This window comes from Oncorhynchus kisutch, unplaced genomic scaffold, assembly GCF_002021735.2.
Source record: "Oncorhynchus kisutch isolate 150728-3 unplaced genomic scaffold, Okis_V2 Okis05a-Okis16b_hom, whole genome shotgun sequence".
Taxonomy (NCBI): Eukaryota; Metazoa; Chordata; class Actinopteri; order Salmoniformes; family Salmonidae; genus Oncorhynchus; species Oncorhynchus kisutch.
Genome location: NW_022261982.1, coordinates 3,962,526 through 3,985,611, shown reverse-complemented (window position 1 = coordinate 3,985,611; position 23,086 = coordinate 3,962,526). Strand labels below are relative to the sequence as shown.

Here is a 23,086-nt window from a genome sequence, read left to right as displayed (position 1 = left end):
CTGGTCTTTTTCACTCTTCTCTGTACCACAACACATGTATGATGCTTTCAGTTATTTTCCCTTTACATGTGAGGTCAGTTAAACTCTGCAGTAGACCTGATATTCTCATTCTAGCAGTAGACCTACTACCACAATTCATTCAATTACACCTAGGGTTGGGCCATATGGGCACAATATTATCGCAAGGTATTTTCTTTATTAATTTTATGATTTTTAATAATAAAAGTTCTAAATGTGCTTTATGAGTAGTGAGTGATCCTAGGGTGCTTTATGAGTAGTGAGTGATCCTAGGGTGCTTTATGAGTAGTGAGTGATCCTAGGGTGCTTTATGAGTAGTGAGTGATCCTAGGGTGCTTTATGAGTAGTGAGTGATCCTAGGGTGCTTTATGAGTAGTGAGTGATCCTAGGGTGCTTTATGAGTAGTGAGTGATCCTAGGGTGCTTTATGAGTAGTGAGTGATCCTAGGGTGCTTTATGAGTAGTGAGTGATCCTAGGGTGCTTTATGAGTAGTGAGTGATCCTAGGGTGCTTTATGAGTAGTGAGTGATCCTAGGGTGCTTTATGAGTAGTGAGTGATCCTAAGGTGCTTTATGAGTAGTGAGTGATCCTAGGGTGCTTTATGAGTAGTGAGTGATCCTAAGGTGCTTTATGAGTAGTGAGTGATCCTAGGGTGCTTTATGAGTAGTGAGTGATCCTAGGGTGCTTTATGAGTAGTGAGTGATCCTAGGGTGCTTTATGAGTAGTGAGTGATCCTAAGGTGCTTTATGAGTAGTGAGTGATCCTAGGGTGCTTTATGAGTAGTGAGTGATCCTAGGGTGCTTTATGAGTAGTGAGTGATCCTAGGGTGCTTTATGAGTAGTGAGTGATCCTAGGGTGCTTTATGAGTAGTGAGTGATCCTAGGGTGCTTTATGAGTAGTGAGTGATCCTAAGGTGCTTTATGAGTAGTGAGTGATCCTAAGGTGCTTTATGAGTCGTGAGTGATCCTAAGGTGCTTTGAGTAGTGAGTGATCCTAAGGTGCTTTATGAGTAGTGAGTGATCCTAAGGTGCTTTATGAGTAGTGAGTGATCCTAGGGTGCTTTATGAGTAGTGAGTGATCCTAGGGTGCTTTATGAGTAGTGAGTGATCCTAAGGTGCTTTATGAGTAGTGAGTGATCCTAGGGTGCTTTATGAGTAGTGAGTGATCCTAAGGTGCTTTATGAGTAGTGAGTGATCCTAGGGTGCTTTATGAGTAGTGAGTGATCCTAGGGTGCTTTATGAGTAGTGAGTGATCCTAAGGTGCTTTATGAGTAGTGAGTGATCCTAAGGTGCTTTATGAGTAGTGAGTGATCCTAGGGTGCTTTATGAGTAGTGAGTGATCCTAGGGTGCTTTATGAGTAGTGAGTGATCCTAAGGTGCTTTATGAGTAGTGAGTGATCCTAAGGTGCTTTATGAGTAGTGAGTGATCCTAAGGTGCTTTATGAGTAGTGAGTGATCCTAAGGTGCTTTATGAGTAGTGAGTGATCCTAAGGTGCTTTGAGTAGTGAGTGATCCTAAGGTGCTTTATGAGTAGTGAGTGATCCTAAGGTGCTTTATGAGTAGTGAGTGATCCTAGGGTGCTTTATGAGTAGTGAGTGATCCTAAGGTGCTTTATGAGTAGTGAGTGATCCTAAGGTGCTTTATGAGTAGTGAGTGATCCTAAGGTGCTTTGAGTAGTGAGTGATCCTAAGGTGCTTTATGAGTAGTGAGTGATCCTAAGGTGCTTTGAGTAGTGAGTGATCCTAGGGTGCTTTATGAGTAGTGAGTGATCCTAAGGTGCTTTATGAGTAGTGAGTGATCCTAAGGTGCTTTGAGTAGTGAGTGATCCTAAGGTGCTTTATGAGTAGTGAGTGATCCTAAGGTGCTTTATGAGTAGTGAGTGATCCTAGGGTGCTTTATGAGTAGTGAGTGATCCTAGGGTGCTTTATGAGTAGTGAGTGATCCTAAGGTGCTTTATGAGTAGTGAGTGATCCTAAGGTGCTTTATGAGTAGTGAGTGATCCTAGGGTGCTTTATGAGTAGTGAGTGATCCTAAGGTGCTTTATGAGTAGTGAGTGATCCTAAGGTGCTTTATGAGTAGTGAGTGATCCTAAGGTGCTTTATGAGTAGTGAGTGATCCTAAGGTGCTTTATGAGTAGTGAGTGATCCTAAGGTGCTTTATGAGTAGTGAGTGATCCTAAGGTGCTTTATGAGTAGTGAGTGATCCTAGGGTGCTTTATGAGTAGTGAGTGATCCTAAGGTGCTTTATGAGTAGTGAGTGATCCTAAGGTGCTTTATGAGTAGTGAGTGATCCTAAGGTGCTTTATGAGTAGTGAGTGATCCTAAGGTGCTTTATGAGTAGTGAGTGATCCTAGGGTGCTTTATGAGTAGTGAGTGATCCTAGGGTGCTTTATGAGTAGTGAGTGATCCTAGGGTGCTTTATGAGTAGTGAGTGATCCTAGGGTGCTTTATGAGTAGTGAGTGATCCTAAGGTGCTTTATGAGTAGTGAGTGATCCTAAGGTGCTTTATGAGTAGTGAGTGATCCTAAGGTGCTTTATGAGTAGTGAGTGATCCTACGGTGCTTTATGAGTAGTGAGTGATCCTAAGGTGCTTTTTGAGTAGTGAGTGATCCTAGGGTGCTTTATGAGTAGTGAGTGATCCTAAGGTGCTTTATGAGTAGTGAGTGATCCTAAGGTGCTTTATGAGTAGTGAGTGATCCTAGGTGCTTTATGAGTAGTGAGTGATCCTAAGGTGCTTTATGAGTAGTGAGTGATCCTAAGGTGCTTTATGAGTAGTGAGTGATCCTAAGGTGCTTTATGAGTAGTGAGTGATCCTAAGGTGCTTTATGAGTAGTGAGTGATCCTAAGGTGCTTTATGAGTAGTGAGTGATCCTAAGGTGCTTTATGAGTAGTGAGTGATCCTAAGGTGCTTTATGAGTAGTGAGTGATCCTAAGGTGCTTTATGAGTAGTGAGTGATCCTAAGGTGCTTTATGAGTAGTGAGTGATCCTAAGGTGCTTTGAGTAGTGAGTGATCCTAAGGTGCTTTATGAGTAGTGAGTGATCCTAAGGTGCTTTGAGTAGTGAGTGATCCTAGGGTGCTTTATGAGTAGTGAGTGATCCTAAGGTGCTTTGAGTAGTGAGTGATCCTAGGGTGCTTTATGAGTAGTAGTGATCCTAAGGTGCTTTATGAGTAGTGAGTGATCCTAAGGTGCTTTATGAGTAGTGAGTGATCCTAAGGTGCTTTATGAGTAGTGAGTGATCCTAGGGTGCTTTATGAGTAGTGAGTGATCCTAAGGTGCTTTATGAGTAGTGAGTGATCCTAAGGTGCTTTATGAGTAGTGAGTGATCCTAAGGTGCTTTATGAGTAGTGAGTGATCCTAAGGTGCTTTATGAGTAGTGAGTGATCCTAAGGTGCTTTGAGTAGTGAGTGATCCTAGGGTGCTTTATGAGTAGTGAGTGATCCTAAGGTGCTTTATGAGTAGTGAGTGATCCTAGGGTGCTTTATGAGTAGTGAGTGATCCTAAGGTGCTTTATGAGTAGTGAGTGATCCTAAGGTGCTTTATGAGTAGTGAGTGATCCTAAGGTGCTTTATGAGTAGTGAGTGATCCTAAGGTGCTTTATGAGTAGTGAGTGATCCTAAGGTGCTTTGAGTAGTGAGTGATCCTAGGGTGCTTTATGAGTAGTGAGTGATCCTAAGGTGCTTTATGAGTAGTGAGTGATCCTAAGGTGCTTTGAGTAGTGAGTGATCCTAAGGTGCTTTATGAGTAGTGAGTGATCCTCTGGTGCTTTATGAGTAGTGAGTGATCCTAGGGTGCTTTATGAGTAGTGAGTGATCCTAAGGTGCTTTGAGTAGTGAGTGATCCTAAGGTGCTTTATGAGTAGTGAGTGATCCTAGGGTGGCAACACATAGATACTGAGTGATTTCAATGAGTCTTTCTGCATTCTTTGTTATACCGTTCACTTCAACCCCCCAAAAGTCAGAATTTTCATAGATTTCTGCATTTGAGATCATTTCTACACTGCCACGTAGGGCTACACGATATGGGCAAGCAATCTGGGCCTTACTTTTAACCAAATGTTGCAATTTGACTTGCATTTAGGAGCATAACACTTAACTGTTGGAATCATGGAAATAGAATGTCTATTCTAGTTATATAATAGTGGGCACTTTTAAATGCCAGGGAGGAGTTATTGTGACAGTGTAGGAACTAAAGTGTTGATGATAGGTGTTTCCTAGGGGGCCCTTTAATCTTTGGCTACATTAAATGTTTTCTCTTAGCTACATGAAGTAGCTAACATGTTCTTGCTTTGCGTTTACCTCTAATTTAGAAAATGCTGTTGCACAAACATGCCGATTTAGGTCTACACCATCACTGGTATTATCAGGCTGATAAGCTAATTACGCTTGCTCTTACTAGGACATTTATTAGCTAGCGATTAGCATTAGCGGCTAACAAGATTTAGGAACAACTTGTTAAGACAAACTAGCTGTTTGCAGATGTAAAAAAAAAAAAGAAGCTAATAGTGTAATTATAGAATGCTAGTAGATTTATATTAAGACACAAAGTGACAACTGCATTGTTGTCATCAACCCTTGTTGCATGTGCTGCGTATACCATGCAGACTAAACGCAAGTGTCTCGTGGTCGAGGAAAAACAAATGCGCTCCTTGAGTGAAAGGACCTGGAGCCAGCGCTAGGTCTGTGTGGAAAGCCGCATGGGGAGAGAAGACTCAAGTAGTGAACTATAAAAATGGACGTTACACACTACGTATCTCATTTAACAAAACATACATTCAAATACCGGTATAGAAGGTAAAATAAAAACCCAAACCGGTCCATGCATCAATATCGGTATATCGCAAAAAACGGTATACCGCCCAGCCCTAATTACACCCACCACCAGAATCAATTCAATTAGACCTACCACCACAATTCATGTAATCTTTCAACCTGCAAACAGAATACATTAAGACAATTCAACACTGCTACAGAGAGTCATCATATTTTAAGAGTCAAATCCATCTCCTGATTGGATTATGTTCAGGCCAGCCAGAGTCCTGTCGGTAAGAGTCTAGACTGGAGTGTTGTTATGGCACAGCAGTCTGAGGGTGTTGGCTGAGTTTAACCCAGAGGTCCTAGCAAAGTAGGCCATTGCCAAAGTTTCGAGTGACCTCAAGAGAAATGTATTCATGTCGGGGTGGAGTAGCCTAGGCAGTACAGTAAACATTCATACAAGTCACTCAGAGATTTGAGTGCATTTGGCCAGGGTGCATCCCAAATTACACCCTGTACAGCGCACTATTTTTGACCCGAGCCCTATGGGCCAGGTCAGAAGAAGTGCACTACATAGGGAATAGGGTGCCATCGGGGATGTAAGTCAATGTCTCTTGAACAATACACAAATGACATCAAGCAACACATGGCACTAAGACTGAACTCCATACAAAGCAAGGATAAGAGCCATTACAAATGAACAACTAGCCACTTTAATCTTAAAAACCAATGCACAACAAAAGAAACAAAAAACAATAAATCAGCGGCATTACGAAAGGGAGACTTATCCCCCTCCGACAACAAATATCCAATCGCACAAAAACAACTGTGTTATTCGGGAAAATGCATGTCTTTCCTGTAGCATTGTCATTTCTAGTTCAAGGTACAGTACATTGTACAAGGCCTCTATCAATCCCTCCATAGGCTAGTATCTCCAATAGTCTCTATGGTAGAAGCAGTACAGTACTTGCGGATCAGATCAGTCTTCCATAATGACAGCACTGCTGACTGACAAGAGTTTCAGCGTTTTGTTAGATTTTTCCTTGTGATTAACAAAGCTATAGCAGGGGGGCGGGTTTTAGCATTAGGGGGCAGGGTTTAGAGTTAGGGGGCAGGGACTCAGAGCAGGCTTAGTAGTCAGAGCTGATTCAATTTCTGATCACAGGTCAGTTTCATCATGCAGCGTTTGTTTTTACCCATAAGCCCCGCACGCTCTCAGGAGACACACATCTCGGGGGGCTGTGGTGTACTGGGCTTGGCTACCGGTGAAGCTGCCGGTACCAACCCCGGTGGCCCCTTGTCGGCCTTCTCTGGGCCTGCTGGGGGCCCCAACGGGGGCTGGTTGCTTCTGGCGGCGGCTACAGTCTTCTTGAAGAGACGCATGCTGAGTTGGAAGAGCTCACTGTCCACCACAGGAACACTGGGGTACATCTGCTTGGCCAGGCCCTGGAGAGAGAAAGAGTTAGCTTACTATACAGCGATAGGCAGTGTGTGTCAAAATATTGCTGCATCTATTATAATATACTATCTACATATACCCAGTCCATTCCTCCATATATCCTACAGCAGAGGGCCATCTTAGTCAATTGGTATATGGTCTAGAATAGTCTATGGTTCTGGGTACAAGTCGTTTTTCTTGGAGCACTCACCTTTTCGTTCTTGAGGAGCTGCCGTCTGATGGCCATGTCCCTGCGGGCACAGAGGGCCTTACAGCAGGGGCCCAGGTTCCTCAGCAGACCTGCCCTCTCTATCTTCCTGTTCAGAGCTGCCTTGTTCAGAGCACCCAGGTCGTGCTCAAACAGCTTGTCAGCATCTGGAGGAATGGACGGAGAGCTGGGTTAGACTCACTGCATATTTCCGGTGATGAATGGAAGCAACATACAAAAGATGCTTCTATTGCTGCTGCTTAGTGCTTTATCATATGCTAGCACCACACTGACTGCTTAGTGCTTTATGATATGCTAGCACCACACTGACTGCTTAGTGCTTTATCATATGCTAGCACCACACTGACTGCTTGGGGGGCTTTATGATATGCTAGCACCACACTGACTGCTTAGTGCTTTATGATAGCACCACACTGACTGCTTGGGGGGCTTTATGATATGCTAGCACCACACTGACTGCTTAGTGCTTTATGATATGCTAGCACCACACTGACTGCTTGGGGGGCTTTATCATATGCTAGCACCACACTGACTGCTTGGGGGGCTTTATGATATGCTAGCACCACACTGACTGCTTAGTGCTTTATGATATGCTAGCACCACACTGACTGCTTGGGGGGCTTTATCATATGCTAGCACCACACTGACTGCTTAGTGCTTTATGATATGCTAGCACCACACTGACTGCTTAGTGCTTTATGATATGCTAGCACCACACTGACTGCTTAGTGCTTTATCATATGCTAGCACCACACTGACTGCTTGGGGGGCTTTATGATATGCTAGCACCACACTGACTGCTTAGTGCTTTATCATATGCTAGCACCACACTGACTGCTTGGGGGGCTTTATGATATGCTAGCACCACACTGACTGCTTAGTGCTTTATGATAGCACCACACTGACTGCTTGGGGGGCTTTATGATATGCTAGCACCACACTGACTGCTTAGTGCTTTATGATATGCTAGCACCACACTGACTGCTTGGGGGGCTTTATGATATGATAGCACCACACTGACTGCTTGGGGGGCTTTATGATATGCTAGCACCACACTGACTGCCTGGGGGCTTTATCATATGCTAGCACCACACTGACTGCTTAGGGGGCTTTATGATATGCTAGCACCACACTGACTGCTTGGGGGGCTTTATCATATGCTAGCACCACACTGACTGCTTAGGGGGCTTTATGATATGCTAGCACCACACTGACTGCCTGGGGGGCTTTATCATATGCTAGCACCACACTGACTGCTTGGGGGGCTTTATCATATGCTAGCACCACACTGACTGCTTGGGGGGCTTTATCATATGCTAGCACCACACTGACTGCTTAGGGGGCTTTATGATATGCTAGCACCACACTGACTGCCTGGGGGGCTTTATCATATGCTAGCACCACACTGACTGCTTGGGGGGCTTTATCATATGCTAGCACCACACTGACTGCTTAGGGGGCTTTATGATATGCTAGCACCACACTGACTGCCTGGGGGGCTTTATCATATGCTAGCACCACACATTCTCACACAACTGAGCCACATTCTAAGTATGCATACTTCCATGAACAGTCTGTGTCTTGTAAAGTAGACAGAGCTGGTAGGGATAATGTTTGTCATATTATACATGGTTCTAAAATCCAGTAGGAGAAAGACGGAATAGAGTATGTAATAGTATTAATATAATCCAGTAGGAGAAAGATGGAGTACAGTATGTAATAGTACTAATATAATCCAGTAGGAGAAAGATGGAGTACAGTATGTAATAGTACTAATATAATCCAGTAGGAGAAAGATGGAGTACAGTATGTAATAGTACTAATATAATCCAGTAGGAGAAAGATGGAGTAGAGTATGTAATAGTACTAATATAATCCAGTAGGAGTACAGTATGTAATAGTACTAATATAATCCAGTAGGAGAAAGATGGAGTAGAGTATGTAATAGTACTAATATAATCCAGTAGGAGTACAGTATGTAATAGTACTAATATAATCCAGTAGGAGAAAGATGGAGTAGAGTATGTAATAGTACTAATATCTCCTCCAATCACCTTTAGGGTCGTCCAGCTCCTTTTTGCAGACCTCCCTGACTCTTTCCAGGAGCTCGGGCCCAGCCAGCCGCTTGGAGACGCCCGCCCTGAGGAGCACTGCCCCTGGGGTGAACCGGAGCAGAGCTGCCCCTGCCGCCCGGGGCTCCTGCTTCTGCTTGGGCATCAGGCTGGACCAGTCCACATCAATCACATCCAGGGGACCTGTAGGAACACAGCACATATGAAGGACTTAGACCACAATAACCAAACAACAATTTAGTTCACAATAATAATAAAAAACACAACAGTTTGTCTTTTACCAGTGTCCAACTGCAGACTAGACAGGGTTGCCAGGTGTGTGATATTGGGCTAGTTTTGAGCTGGTTTGGGGGAGCCATTGGACCAGAATTTCTCATGACCTGGCAACCCCGCTGGCAAACAATAAGGACTGTGTAGCCCTGTTCTCAGCCAGAAGGACTGTGTAGCCCTGTTCTCAGCCAGAAGGACTGTGTAGCCCTGTTCTCAGCCAGAAGGACTGTGTAGCCCTGTTCCCAGCCAGAAGGACTGTGTAGCCCTGTTCTCAGCCAGAAGGACTGTGTAGTCCTGTTCTCAGTATTGTACCTGGCGTCTTCTCTTCTTCCTGCCCATCCTCTCTCTTCTGGGCGCTGTCCGCCAAGATCTCATCTAACTCGTCATCACTGATTGGCTCGTACTCCTCCCCGCCAGACACCACCGACACAGCGTCATCCGCCTTCGCGTCATCTTCGTCTGAGGACAAACAAATAAACTCACTCAATAACCTGCTACCATATCAACACAAACATAGACAAACAGATCTGGGACAAGGCTGTTGTTGCCAGCTCCCTTGGTCACTGTCACACCAACAGTTCTGGGATCAGGCTAGTAGTCTGTGATTGTAGATGATCCTTACCGGCAACGCTGTCCTGTTTCTCTGCTTCCTGTATCTGTCCTCCCACAGGGTGATGGCTGTTGCCTGCTTTGTCCTGGTCCATGCCGCCGTGTCCCAAGGCTTCGTGGGGGAGCAGGAGAGAGAACTCAGCCCTGTCCGGCCCCCTGATATCTGGTCTCATGTGATCTGGCCTTATGTCCGGTCTTATATCTGGCCCCCCTCTCATATCCCCTCGAATGTCTCCCCTAATATCAGGTCTCATATCCCCTCGAATGTCTCCCCTAATATCAGGTCTCATGTCCCCTCGAATGTCTCCCCTAATTTCAGGTCTCATGTCCCCTCGAATGTCTCCCCTCATATCCCCTCGAATGTCTCCCCTAATATCAGGTCTCATGTCTCCCCTCATATCAGGTCTCATGTCCCCTCGAATGTCTCCCCTCATATCGGGTCTCATATCCCCTCGAATATCTCCCCTAATATCGGGTCTCATGTCTCCCCTCATATCAGGTCTCATATCCCCTCGAATGTCTCCCCTAATATCAGGTCTCATGTCTCCCCTCATATCAGGTCTCATGTCCCCTCGAATGTCTCCCCTCATATCAGGTCTCATATCTCCTCGAATGTCTCCTCTCATGTCTCCTCTCATATCCCCTCGAATGTCTCCCCTCATATCAGGTCTCATATCTCCTCGCATGTCCCCTCTTAAATCTGGTCTGTCTCCCCTCATATCTGGTCTGTCTCCCCTCATATCTGGTCTGTCTCCCCTCATATCTGGTCTGTCTCCCCTCATATCTGGTCTGTCTCCCCTCATATCCATCCTGTTCTTGGGGTCCCCATGTGGCGGCAGGTCCATCAGCAGTATCCTCTCCCGCTCCCGGTCGTTGCCATGGTCGCCACCGCGGCCAATGCCCCTGTTGCCACCACGCTCCCTTTCCCGCTCTCGTTCGTGCTGCTGCAGGAGACCCTCGGGCAGAAGCCGCTCTCTCTCACCCCGCATGTCACGGAGATCACGCTCTCTGTTGCCTCCACGCATGAGGAGGGGTTCACGGCCCCTCCCACCCCACTCCCGTGGCCCCTCGGGCTCCCAGTCTCTCTGCTGCCCCTGCTGCTGGAGAGGAGGTAGTGGCCCCGGAGGCCCCTGTTGCTGTCGGAGGTCCTTGCGCTCACGCTCCCTCTCAAACTGTTCCCGCTCCCTCTCTCTCTCCCTCTCACGCTCTCGGCCATCGTAGGACCCGGCCCGCGACTGCACCTGACGCTCTGACTCAGGAGAGCTACGTCTGGAGCTGTGGCTGCGAGAGTCCTGCCGGTCTGGGAAGGAAAACCAACAGAAAAGTAATATAAGAGATAATAATATCAATCAAATCAAACTAGTAAAGGAGCTCACTGTTTTCTCAACAAAACCTGTTAATAGTATGTGTCTGGCGTACCTGAGGAGGTGCTGCGACTGGGCTCTCCTCTCCTCAGCTGGTCGATGCGTGACTTCCGCTCCTCTCCCCTCACCACTGGAGGCTCTGTGAGCACTGGTCCCCTCTCTCTCTCACCACGCTCCCTCTCTCTTTCCCTGTCTCGCTCCCTTTCTCGCTCCCTTTCTCGTTCCCGGTCTCGGGAGTTGGCCCCCTGGAGCTGGTGTCCTCTCCTGGGTCGGCCTGGTCCTTGGCCCTGCTGAGGGTCCTCTCTGTGGGCTGACTCGTTGGAGGGAGAACGGAGACGTCTGGATGAGGCCCTGCTCTGGTTGCTTCCCATACTGCTGCTCCTCTTCTGCTCCGGAGGATGCTTCCTCAGCAGGGGCTGGGACATGAGGGGCTGGGGAGGCAGGGTCTGGAGTAACATGGGAGGGTCCTGGGACAGCAGAGGGGCGATGGGCAGGGGAACAGGCCTCTCCAACCTCTCCTTGCCCCCCCTCGGACCTCCTCTCCTGGGAAGAGCTTCGGTCGGAGTCCTCTCAGTTGGGACTGTGGGGGGTGCCTTAACGGGAGCCGATCCACCACCGCGCTCCAGCACATCCTCGTCAGACCAGTCGCTGAAGTTGGCGTCCATTTTGACGGGCTGTGGCAAGGGCTCTGCAACTGAATGTGGCATGGCCCTCTGGGATAGCAGAGCCTCCTTTGGCGCGGGCGGGGGTGTCCGGGGACCCCTCTTGTTCCTCTTGCCCGGGGGAAGATGGGAGGAGCCTGGTTCCTCCTCAGACGCGTCCGACTCAGCGCCACGGGATCGTTTCCTCTTCTTGTCCAGCGCCTTCTTCTTAGGCGCTTTGCGGGGAGAGAGGAGAGGGGGCGGGGGGCCGTCCGAGAGGGCCATGGAGGAGGGGGGCTCTGGGTTGGTGAACCTCTCTGGAGCTCCTGAAACACCTCCTGCCACAGCCTCCTCCTTCCTCCCCTTCTTCAGGCCTTTCTTCTGGGACTTAGTCTTCTTCTTGCCCTCCTCATGACCTGCCGGGACTGGAGCATCTCTGTCCTCAGTGACCAGGGCCACGGGAGGCGGGGGAGGGGTGGGCTCCCGACCGTCCCTCTCTTTACCCCTCCTAGAGTCCGAGCCGGAGGCCGAGACAGGGGTACTGCTATCTGAGGGGTGCTCCCCCCGTCTCTCCCCTCCTCTGCCTGCTCCTCCTCTGTCTCCGCGGGCGTCGGCCTCCTCGTTCCGGCGGCTCCTCCCCTCCCTCTTGTCCCCGCCTCCACGGCGCTCCTCGTCCTTCCAGCGGCTGGGCTTGGCGTCCTCCGCTACAGAGGTGCTGGGGGGGGAACGCAGGAGGGGGTCCTGGGGCGGGAGTACCACCTGACTCAACAGTCGGTGTTTCTCAACACCTGAACACACACCAAGAAGCCGAGGGATTCTGTTAGCACCAAGGTTTATCAACATCATGGAAATGTCGACAAAGGTCAAAGAAACAAAACACCTTGTTATCTTAAAGGGCGCCTTGGCTCGGTCTCAAAGATCTCTGATCGCCTTCTAATAACAATCAAACCCCAGCTGTTACTTCTATGTCAGCACGTTGACTTCCAGTCTGTCTCTATGAAATGTGCTCAAACATTAAAAGGTATTATCACCATTACTGAGTGTGCCCTGGGCTCACGTGGAGGGATATTGAAGTGATCAGGCCAAGGCACCCTTTGGGGAGGTGTTAATCCATACGGGACTAGTTTCCTCCAGACAGAACCAGTGCTGTTTGTTTTTCCCATTAAAGATTGTCCCTACTGTCAAGCACTGGAGGAGGAGGACACACTGGTACTGTGACGGGGAGGATGGTGATTGGGCCAGAGCCAGAGGTGGGGCGGACCTTGGGCTGACCTCCACCAATCAAACGCTCACTTTTCTCCTCAGGGCTGTTGTATTCCTCGCCGTCTCCTGGGGTGGCGTCCCTTGCTCGCTTGGGAGAGGGGCGAGTCGGGCTGGGTGTGGTCTCTACCCTATGCCTCTTCCGGCTGCAGATGACACACACAGAGAAGAGGGGTTAGAGGTCAGCTGGGTTGTGTTAAGTTGGAAAGAAACAGACGGAAACCACAACTAAGGTAAAACAATGGAGTGATTCTAGTTAAGTGTCATGGGTTAGTTGTTACCTGGTGGTTACTACTGATACTTGCCTGGTCTTGCGGTCTTCATGCGAGTCTCGGACAGAGCGGTCATCCCTTGGTTCATCCCTAGTCCGTTCCCGTCGCTCATCCCTTCCTTTCTCACGCTCCTCCCATTCCCGCTGCCTCTCCCTCTCTCTTTGCTCTCGCTCCCTCTCCCGCTCTCGTTCCCTCTCCCGCTCTCTCTCCTTCCTCTCCCTATCTCGCTCCTCCCTCTCCCGCTCCCTCTCTTCCCTCTCCCGCTCCCTCTCTCGCTCCTTTTCCCTCTCTTTCTCCTTTTCCCTCTCCCTTTCCTTTTCCCTCTCTCGCTCCCTCTCTCGCTCCCTCTCCCGAACCCTCTCCCGCTCTGCCTCCCTCTCCTTCTCCTTCTCTCTTTCTCTCTCCTTCTCTCTTTCCCGTTCCCTCTCTCGCTCCCTCTCTCGGGCCCTGTCCTCTCGCCTGTCCCCTCCCTTTTCCTCTCCTCTGCGTTCATCCCTCCCTCTGGTCTCCTCCCTGTCTGGCTCTTCTCCTCTGGCTGGGTGCCGACCAGGAGAGGAAGCTCTTTGGTCTGTTAGAAACAGAGGAAACAGCCAGTCAGTCACAACATCCAACACCAAGGGTTCATTCTGAATGAATGTTTCAAAAAGCACTAGAGGGCCTGGATGTTCTTCTCCCTACGAGGGAGAGACAGGATGCTTTACGAAGGCTTTCTGTTACATATAACCGTGTTTCTTGTTGGCCTTGCCTCTTGTAGCATCAGCTGTGTACTTTGTCAGTTGCCTTGTCTAGCTGTGTCCTTTTCTGTCTATGTCTCCTTTCTATTTTAAATCACTCACGACAGAACATTGAGATTGTTTTTCAATGAAAAGCGTATTACAAATGGTATTTTATTTAACTAGTATTATAGATGAAATTTATTTTTTCTTCTCACCTCTCTCCCTGTTCTCTCTGCGGTCACCACGGTCGGTGTGACCACCTCTACGGTCGTAGGATGAGTCTCTCCCAGTCGCCTGCTCCCCTCCTCTCCTGTCTCCGTCATAACGGTCACGCTCCGCTCCTCCTCTGTCGACACCTCCTCTTTCGGCGCCTCCTCCTCTCTCTGCGCCTCCTCTCTCCGCCCCACGGTCGGTGCTCCTCTCCGCACTCTTCTCACGGAAGCCTCCGCCGCTACGTGACTCCCAGCCGTCATGACCACCGCTCTCCAGCTGGGAGCCTCGGGCATTCCGGGTGGAGCCTGAGGAAACGGAGGCAGGAGGGACAGAGTTAAGAGTATGCTGAAACAGACACAGAGGGGATTGGATTATCTGGCCTGGGATGCCCCGGTGGGAGGAGTTCGCACCAGGTGAACAGTGACTGTATTCGTTTTGGAACCGGGCGACCTCCCAGGCACGAGCCAGGTGCCCCCCTCTGGGCTGACGGCGAAACAGGTACAAAACAAAAGTGCCGTATGTTATGAACGTGGAGTAATGAGTAGGAATCAGAGGCTTTTCTCACGTCCCAAAGTGATTGCTTTTGATATAAACGCTTTATCTGCCTTCCCAATGAAAACTCATTTGATCAAAAAGAGATGTTTCTGTATGTTGCTCCATGCTGCTTTGTTGACAACATGGCCGAGCGGCACAGATTACTGTTCCATTTGAGAAGGGAGCTCCTCCCTCAGCCATAGACTGGTGCACCGCAGTTCATCTTGATCAAATTCCCTCACTTCCACAGACACAACAGCAACAAACACATTAACAACTGTTACTCCAACTGGCCATTAGTAGATTTTGCTGGTCATAAGATGTGTGATGTCATGCGTGACCTCACCTTTGTCAGATGCGTCAGCCTCGCGGCCCCTACCCCTGCCAGGTCTCTCAGCTCTACTCTCTGTCCTCGTCTCCCCCCTCCCTTCAGTCCTCCCTCCTTCCTCTCGCCCGTGGCCCCTCCCATAGCCCCTCCCCTCCTCCGGGACAGCCTCCTCCTTCCTGTCCGTCTTCTCCCTCTCTCCTCTCTCCCGCTCCCTCTCTTTCTCCTTTTCTCGCTCCCTCTCCCGTTCTCGGTCCCTGTACTCCAGAGGGTCTCGTCCGGAGCGTGTTGACGTGGTCTCTGTGGTTCTGGGTTCCCGGGTCGAGTCCTTGGTGTCCCGGTCTCTATCCCTGGTGGGGTCCCTGGAGGTACTGGTGGAGTCTCCTCGTCGGTCGCTGCGCCCGTCACCCCGGCGCTCTCGCCCCTCTTTTGTCTCCCGGTCCTCACGGGCGGCATCACGAGAAGAGCTCGTCTCTGCCACCTCGTAGTCCCGGTCGTCACGGGTACCGTCTTTCTCTCGCTTCCCGCGGCTCTCTGCATGGACGAGACAAAAACACAGGTGTCATTACAGCGTCCAGTCAAACGACACAATGTAGAGACTGTGTTCATATAAACAAACAGCCACATATAGAAAACCAGTAGTTTATTTAAAGGGAGGTGACCACATATAGAGAACCAGTAGTTTATTTAAAGGGAGGTGACCACATATAGAGAACCAGTAGTTTATTTAAAGGGAGGTGACCACATATAGAAAACCAGTAGTTTATTTAAAGGGAGGTGACCACATATAGAGAACCAGTAGTTTATTTAAAGGTGGTGACCACATATAGAGAACCAGTAGTTTATTTAAAGGTGGTGACCACATATAGAAAACCAGTAGTTTATTTAAAGGTGGTGACCACATATAGAGAACCAGTAGTTTATTTAAAGGGAGGTGACCACATATAGAGAACCAGTAGTTTATTTAAAGGTGGTGACCACATAAAGAACCAGTAGTTTATTTAAAGGTGGTGACCACATATAGAGAACCAGTAGTTTATTTAAAGGGAGGTGACCACATATAGAAAACCAGTAGTTTATTTAAAGGGAGGTGACCACATATAGAAAACCAGTAGTTTATTTAAAGGGAGGTGACCACATATAGAGAACCAGTAGTTTATTTAAAGGTGGTGACCACATATAGAAAACCAGTAGTTTATTTAAAGGTGGTGACCACATATAGAGAACCAGTAGTTTATTTAAAGGTGGTGACCACATATAGAAAACCAGTAGTTTATTTAAAGGGAGGTGACCACATATAGAGAACCAGTAGTTTATTTAAAGGTGGTGACCACATATAGAGAACCAGTAGTTTATTTAAAGGGAGGTGACCACATATAGAGAACCAGTAGTTTATTTAAAGGGAGGTGACCACATATAGAGAACCAGTAGTTTATTTAAAGGGAGGTGACCACATATAGAGAACCAGTAGTTTATTTAAAGGGAGGTGACCACATATAGAAAACCAGTAGTTTATTTAAAGGGAGGTGACCACATATAGAGAACCAGTAGTTTATTTAAAGGGAGGTGACCACATATAGAGAACCAGTAGTTTATTTAAAGGGAGGTGACCACATATAGAAAACCAGTAGTTTATTTAAAGGGAGGTGACCACATATAGAGAACCAGTAGTTTATTTAAAGGTGGTGACCACATATAGAGAACCAGTAGTTTATTTAAAGGTGGTGACCACATATAGAAAACCAGTAGTTTATTTAAAGGTGGTGACCACATATAGAGAACCAGTAGTTTATTTAAAGGTGGTGACCACATATAGAGAACCAGTAGTTTATTTAAAGGGAGGTGACCACATATAGAAAACCAGTAGTTTATTTAAAGGTGGTGACCACATATAGAGAACCAGTAGTTTATTTAAAGGGAGGTGACCACATATAGAGAACCAGTAGTTTATTTAAAGGTGGTGACCACATATAGAGAACCAGTAGTTTATTTAAAGGGAGGTGACCACATATAGAGAACCAGTAGTTTATTTAAAGGGAGGTGACCACATATAGAGAACCAGTAGTTTATTTAAAGGTGGTGACCACATATAGAGAACCAGTAGTTTATTTAAAGGGAGGTGACCACATATAGAAAACCAGTAGTTTATTTAAAGGTGGTGACCACATATAGAGAACCAGTAGTTTATTTAAAGGTGGTGACCACATATAGAGAACCAGTAGTTTATTTAAAGGTGGTGACCACATATAGAAAACCAGTAGTTTATTTAAAGGTGGTGACCACATATAGAAAACCAGTAGTTTATTTAAAGGTGGTGACCACATATAGAGAACCAGTAGTTTATTTAAAGGTGGTGACCACATATAGAAAACCAGTAGTTTATTTAAAGGTGGTGACCACATATAGAAAACCAGTAGTTTATTTAAAGGTGGTGACCACATATAGAGAACCAGTAGTTTATTTAAAGGTGGTGACCACATATAGAAAACCAGTAGTTTATTTAAAGGTGGTGACCACATATAGAAAACCAGTAGTTTATTTAAAGGGAGGTGACCACATATAGAGAACCAGTAGTTTATTTAAAGGTGGTGACCACATATAGAAAACCAGTAGTTTATTTAAAGGGAGGTGACCACATATAGAGAACCAGTAGTTTATTTAAAGGTGGTGACCACATATAGAAAACCAGTAGTTTATTTAAAGGTGGTGACCACATATAGAAAACCAGTAGTTTATTTAAAGGTGGTGACCACATATAGAAAACCAGTAGTTTATTTAAAGGTGGTGACCACATATAGAAAACCAGTAGTTTATTTAAAGGGAGGTGACCACATATAGAGAACCAGTAGTTTATTTAAAGGTGGTGACCACATATAGAAAACCAGTAGTTTATTTAAAGGTGGTGACCACATATAGAAAACCAGTAGTTTATTTAAAGGTGGTGACCACATATAGAAAACCAGTAGTTTATTTAAAGGGAGGTGACCACATATAGAAAACCAGTAGTTTATTTAAAGGGAGGTGACCACATATAAAGAACCAGTAGTTTATTTAAAGGTGGTGACCACATATAGAAAACCAGTAGTTTATTTAAAGGGAGGTGACCACATATAGAGAACCAGTAGTTTATTTAAAGGTGGTGACCACATATAGAGAACCAGTAGTTTATTTAAAGGGAGGTGACCACATATAGAGAACCAGTAGTTTATTTAAAGGGAGGTGACCACATATAGAGAACCAGTAGTTTATTTAAAGGGAGGTGACCACATATAGAAAACCAGTAGTTTATTTAAAGGGAGGTGACCACATATAGAGAACCAGTAGTTTATTTAAAGGGAGGTGACCACATATAGAGAACCAGTAGTTTATTTAAAGGGAGGTGACCACATATAGAAAACCAGTAGTTTATTTAAAGGTGGTGACCACATATAGAAAACCAGTAGTTTATTTAAAGGGAGGTGACCACATATAGAGAACCAGTAGTTTATTTAAAGGTGGTGACCACATATAGAAAACCAGTAGTTTATTTAAAGGGAGGTGACCACATATAGAAAACCAGTAGTTTATATAAAGGGAGGTGACCACATATAGAAAACCAGTAGTTTATTTAAAGGGAGGTGACCACATATAGAAAACCAGTAGTTTATTTAAAGGTGGTGACCACATATAGAAAACCAGTAGTTTATTTAAAGGGAGGTGACCACATATAGAAAACCAGTAGTTTATTTAAAGGTGGTGACCACATATAGAAAACCAGTAGTTTATTTAAAGGTGGTGACCACATATAGAAAACCAGTAGTTTATTTAAAGGGAGTTGACCACATATAGAAAACCAGTAGTTTATTTAAAGGTGGTGACCACATATAGAAAACCAGTAGTTTATTTAAAGGGAGGTGACCACATATAGAAAACCAGTAGTTTATTTAAAGGGAGGTGACCACATATAGAAAACCAGTAGTTTATTTAAAGGGAGGTGACCACATATAGAAAACCAGTAGTTTATTTAAAGGTGGTGACCACATATAGAAAACCAGTAGTTTATTTAAAGGTGGTGACCACATATAGAAAACCAGTAGTTTATTTAAAGGTGGTGACCACATATAGAAAACCAGTAGTTTATTTAAAGGTGGTGACCACATATAGAAAACCAGTAGTTTATTTAAAGGGAGGTGACCACATATAGAAAACCAGTAGTTTATTTAAAGGTGGTGACCACATATAGAAAACCAGTAGTTTATTTAAAGGTGGTGACCACATATAGAAAACCAGTAGTTTATTTAAAGGGAGGTGACCACATATAGAAAACCAGTAGTTTATTTAAAGGGAGGTGACCACATATAGAAAACTAGTAGTTTATTTAAAGGTGGTGACCACATATAGAAAACCAGTAGTTTATTTGAAGGTGGTGACCACATATAGAAAACCAGTAGTTTATTTAAAGGTGGTGACCACATATAGAAAACCAGTAGTTTATTTAAAGGTGGTGACCACATATAGAAAACCAGTAGTTTATTTAAAGGTGGTGACCACATATAGAAAATGGTCTGTGTTTTATGTTAATGAGTTGCTGTACCGTCTCGACGCTCGTGTCGGTTCTCCTGGGCAGGTGGGCTCCTCCCCCTCTCGCTGCGTCCTCTCTCACGCCCCCGAGAGTGGTTTCGTCCTCCGGGGCTAGTCCTCCTCTGAGGAGAGGAGGTGTCCCGGGAGGCTGCAGGGGAGCGGGAGGAACACCTCTGGCCAGGAGGTGAGGAGGCGGCTGGGGGATCGCGGTTGTAGGCGGGGGATGCCGAGCGGCGTCGGCGGGGGGAAGGAGAGTGTCTCTGGGCTGAGGAGCCAGAGTGGGAGGAGGGGGAGTGGTGGCGGGGCGGAGTGGGGGTGCGCTTGTGGCGGGGAGGGGGAGACCTGGAAGACCAGGAGAGGACGAGGGGTTATGGTTATTCAGGGAAAGTGACCGTCTTGCTAGTCTGTCTACCATCTACACCAACTCATGAGAATCCTGCTAATAACATGACTGAAAATGCTAGTGTTAGGATAGATGGCATCTTTAGACCATCGTCTCAGGTTCAGGTGCTGCTGCATATTTCTCCATTTCTGCAAGCCGATGTTTATACTGTCATCTTACTGCTTCCGGCATGACAATGATGTTGTTATCTTCTTAGTGTCTAACAGGCTACTGACCTGTGAGGTGGGGAGGCAGGCGCAAGGGTCTTCTGGGAGGCTACTTTTGGGGAGGTGGACTTGTTCTTCCTGGCTGACGGGGACGCCTCTCGGTCTCTGGAAAGAGAGGACACGCTGCCGGATCGTTCCTCAGACATCACTGACCGCTTGGCCTTGTGGGAGCTGTCTGACCGGTCTCTGCAAGCGCCAAGAGAAACTAAAAGTGAGTCCCTTTCATAGTATATTCAACAACAGTGCTAACAGACTTAAACAGTTTAAACGGCTGTTGTTTTCAGTGGGTCTTGTTATGCCTATTCAACGAGGCTGCTAGATCCCTCTACAGCTTGGAGTGGAGCTGGACAAAGCATGGCAGTCAACCTCTTTACCTGCGTTTCTCCTTCTTCTCCTTGTGTTTCTCCACGTCTCTCCCCCTCTCCTTTCCCTCCTTGGGCGGCTTCTCCTCACACTTCTCCTTGTTCTTGTGCTTCCCCTTGTGTTTCTTCCCCCCGGCTGCCACGACAGGGTTCACCAGCGGAAGCACCGGAGGAGGGGGGCTGGGGGTGCGGGGACCTTTCTTCTTCCCGTGGCCCCCCTTGGAAGATCTGGCCGTGGCGGATGCAGAGGACGACACAGAGGTCTTCTTCTCCTTCTTCCTAGAACCGGAAGCTTTAGGTCCTTTAGTGTGTTTGGGAGATCCACTGGACTTCCTGGAGGAGGGGGAACCTTTCGAGCTGGAACGCTCCGGGGATGTCTGGAATTACAACGTGGAATAAAGGCAGAATTGGTTAGCATGGACACTGAAAGGAGAGAAGTCTAAACCAGATATGAGTGTTGATATGGATGGCTCCTGAATGACAATAAGGTTAGGTAGGTATCTCTTCTTACCTTTGATATGATAGTGGTCCTAGTTTTGGTGGTCGGCTCCTAGTGAGAGATTGTAAGTGTATAAGGTTATAAAACAGATCAACCTCAGTCTTAAATCATACAGGGCTCTATGAACTATAGTAGATATAGCTACAGTCGATACATGCATACCGGTACCTCTTTCTTGATAACAATCTCCTCTCTTTTCTCCATATTCTCCTGCTCCAACTTCATGAGCTCCCGCTGAATCTTCTGTCTCTTCATCTCTAGGGATAATTCGTAGTCGTAGTCGCCGTTATCCGAGTCTAAAAGACAAATACAACACCACATTACTTAAGGTTAGAATATGCAATACAAACAACTTTTCCCAATAGAGTGAAAAACGGTTCGACATTCATTAGTTCTCCTTTCATATGTTAATAAGGGCTTTCTTTCTTTTCGTTGTGCCTATTGAACACGGCCCTACTTTCAAACCTCACCTTCGCGGTTGGCTTCCCACTCGGTGGTCTCTTCTTCGCTGGCAGGGCTTCTCTCTTTAGTGATTTTTATATCTTCCTTCTCCCTGTGGCGGCCTCGGGACGAGTCTCGCTGCTGCAGAACACAGACAAGTGTTCCCATACATGTTGGTCTAATATCTAACCCCAAGGGGGGCCACAAAATGGTTGTTCACTATGTCCTAAAGAACAAAAGAAAACCGGACATGAAAGTGAGGTGTGTGTGGAGAGTAACTCACTCTGGCTGTGGGGGACGTAGGCTCCTCTGGGTCTCTCTTTGTAGCATCTGATTCAACATCCTGCCTCTTATTCTTCATCCTCTCTCGCAGATCGCCAGTTGGTCTCTCCGCTGACCTGTTTACACACAAACATATGGTAATCTCCGGCATTGGTTCAGCATAAGACAACTGGCTTATCAAATACAATAAGAAACAGCCACGGGAGAATATTTGGACCGTCTGACTGTGTTGCCCACTTGGATAAAATAAATATATTTTTCAGTTGCCTGCATACACGGGTCACAGGCAATTCTCCAAGGCCATCTAACCTGCTAAAAGATCCACTAAATCCTTTGCCTCGTGGCTGAGTTCCATGTGTGTAGCGACAAGTATTGCCGTAACTGCAATTCCCAGTCTTCAACCAATTTCTACAATTAGTCTGAAAGGAAGAAAGCAAGAAAGTGTCATTTCATGAAGCAGAAATTGGGTTTTGCTCTGATGAATCCAAAATTCAAAGATGTTCTTTCTCTACCTTCTCTGGACATGCATGTGTTGTATCTGTCAGTGGGTTAGATGCAGGTGTAGAGGTACACACCTCGACAGCATTACTACCAGTGCTGGGGCCAAGTCTTTCAAACACGCTGGGCCGGCGAGACGGGGTGGTGGTGGTCTGGCTACTGCTGCTGTCAGATATGGTTTTAGAATTCTCCACTGTTACCCTCCGCCTTATCTTGGACATTCTGCAGGGCTGCAATGGTAGAATAATATATTATAAACCTGCATTGGTACATACAGAAATCTGAATATGCACTTTACTGTAAACAACAAAACATTTCAACGTTGGTTTGTCAAACAACAAAAATCAGTAGCCTGGTTGACATTTCCATTTGAAACTAATGTAGCAAATTGATGCAAAGAAACATTGGGGATTTTGTGAATCTTTTTACACACTGGACACACTGATCTGGGGTGTAATTATTCTTCCAAACAGTTGCAAAACGTTCCATTTTGCAACAAAAAATAGTTTTTAATTGTACAAATTCAGTTAGCTCCCTCCCCGTTTCGTTTGCTTCCGTTTAAGAAGTTTTGCAACAGAATCGGCTTTAATGAATACACCCCAACATCAACGTTAACGCTACCAATCAAGCCCCGATGATGAGTTAACATTAGCATATTGATACTGACTAGTTACTAACACGTTAGTTAACTAATCATTTATGCATATTTTTTTGCCAGAGATCGTATCTGAAAATGCAGTTTGGTAGCTAGCTAGTTAACTAGCGAATGAAAAGGGAACTTTGGATATTTATGATAACGTATTAGCATAAGCTAGCTATGCTCTCTGGGCCCGAGGCCTGTATAAGCCATCCCCATATTCAAAGATCCTGGAAAGCTATTGCACATTGCATTAAAAGAGTTGCCTCACCCAAAATATTAATTCGGTGTCGCATCTATTTTCGTAGGCAATGGGATTCGCTACCTCTTGAAATCACAAGTTGTATTCTTGTATTTCAATGGCAGGGGCTCCCCTATCCGCCTTCATGTTGGCAAAGGGTGCGTGTGTAATGATTGGGTGTGTTTTTGACCGTAGAGATCTAAAAGTGGAGCCGCAATATAATCTACACGCGCGGGGAACTATGG

General features: G+C 46.4%; 1 protein-coding gene across 7 annotated transcripts; it reads right to left on the bottom strand.

The window, feature by feature from the left end:
* Window positions 1-5,459: 5,459 nt before the first annotated feature.
* zc3h13 (zinc finger CCCH-type containing 13) lies at window positions 5,460-23,049 on the bottom strand. Of its 7 annotated transcripts, XM_031813228.1 has the most exons (21): window positions 22,872-23,028; window positions 21,978-22,193; window positions 21,775-21,884; window positions 21,467-21,581; window positions 21,213-21,324; window positions 20,905-21,038; window positions 20,755-20,793; window positions 20,256-20,620; window positions 19,891-20,067; window positions 19,286-19,614; window positions 14,734-15,246; window positions 13,856-14,158; window positions 12,958-13,492; window positions 12,572-12,798; window positions 10,807-12,180; window positions 9,726-10,687; window positions 9,401-9,689; window positions 9,091-9,237; window positions 8,491-8,691; window positions 6,419-6,582; window positions 5,460-6,215 (listed from the first exon to the last, which is right to left on the bottom strand). In XM_031813228.1, exons 2-21 carry the CDS (start codon window positions 22,182-22,184, stop codon window positions 5,985-5,987), a joined length of 6,534 nt encoding a protein of 2,177 aa, XP_031669088.1. In that variant the 5' UTR covers window positions 22,185-22,193; window positions 22,872-23,028; the 3' UTR covers window positions 5,460-5,984. The 7 variants fall into 7 exon arrangements, with proteins under 7 accessions (XP_031669088.1, XP_031669087.1, XP_031669090.1 ...); XM_031813227.1 differs by having other exon boundaries at window positions 9,401-10,687; window positions 20,911-21,038; window positions 22,872-23,049; XM_031813230.1 differs by having other exon boundaries at window positions 9,401-10,687; window positions 20,911-21,038; window positions 22,041-22,193; window positions 22,872-23,029.
* Window positions 23,050-23,086: the final 37 nt, after the last annotated feature.

Excerpts from the sequence above, each read along its gene's own strand:
- zc3h13 (XM_031813226.1), bottom strand. The coding sequence starts at position 22,184 with ATGTCCAAGATAAGGCGGAGGGTAACAGTGGAGAATTCTAAAACCATA. Across the intron at positions 10,688-10,806 it reads CAGTCGCAGCACCTCCTCAG|ACCGGCAGGACTCTCGCAGC; the intron begins GTACGCCAGACA and ends TTTCCTTCCCAG. Across the intron at positions 6,583-8,490 it reads GGAGCTGGACGACCCTAAAG|ATGCTGACAAGCTGTTTGAG; the intron begins GTGATTGGAGGA and ends CCATTCCTCCAG.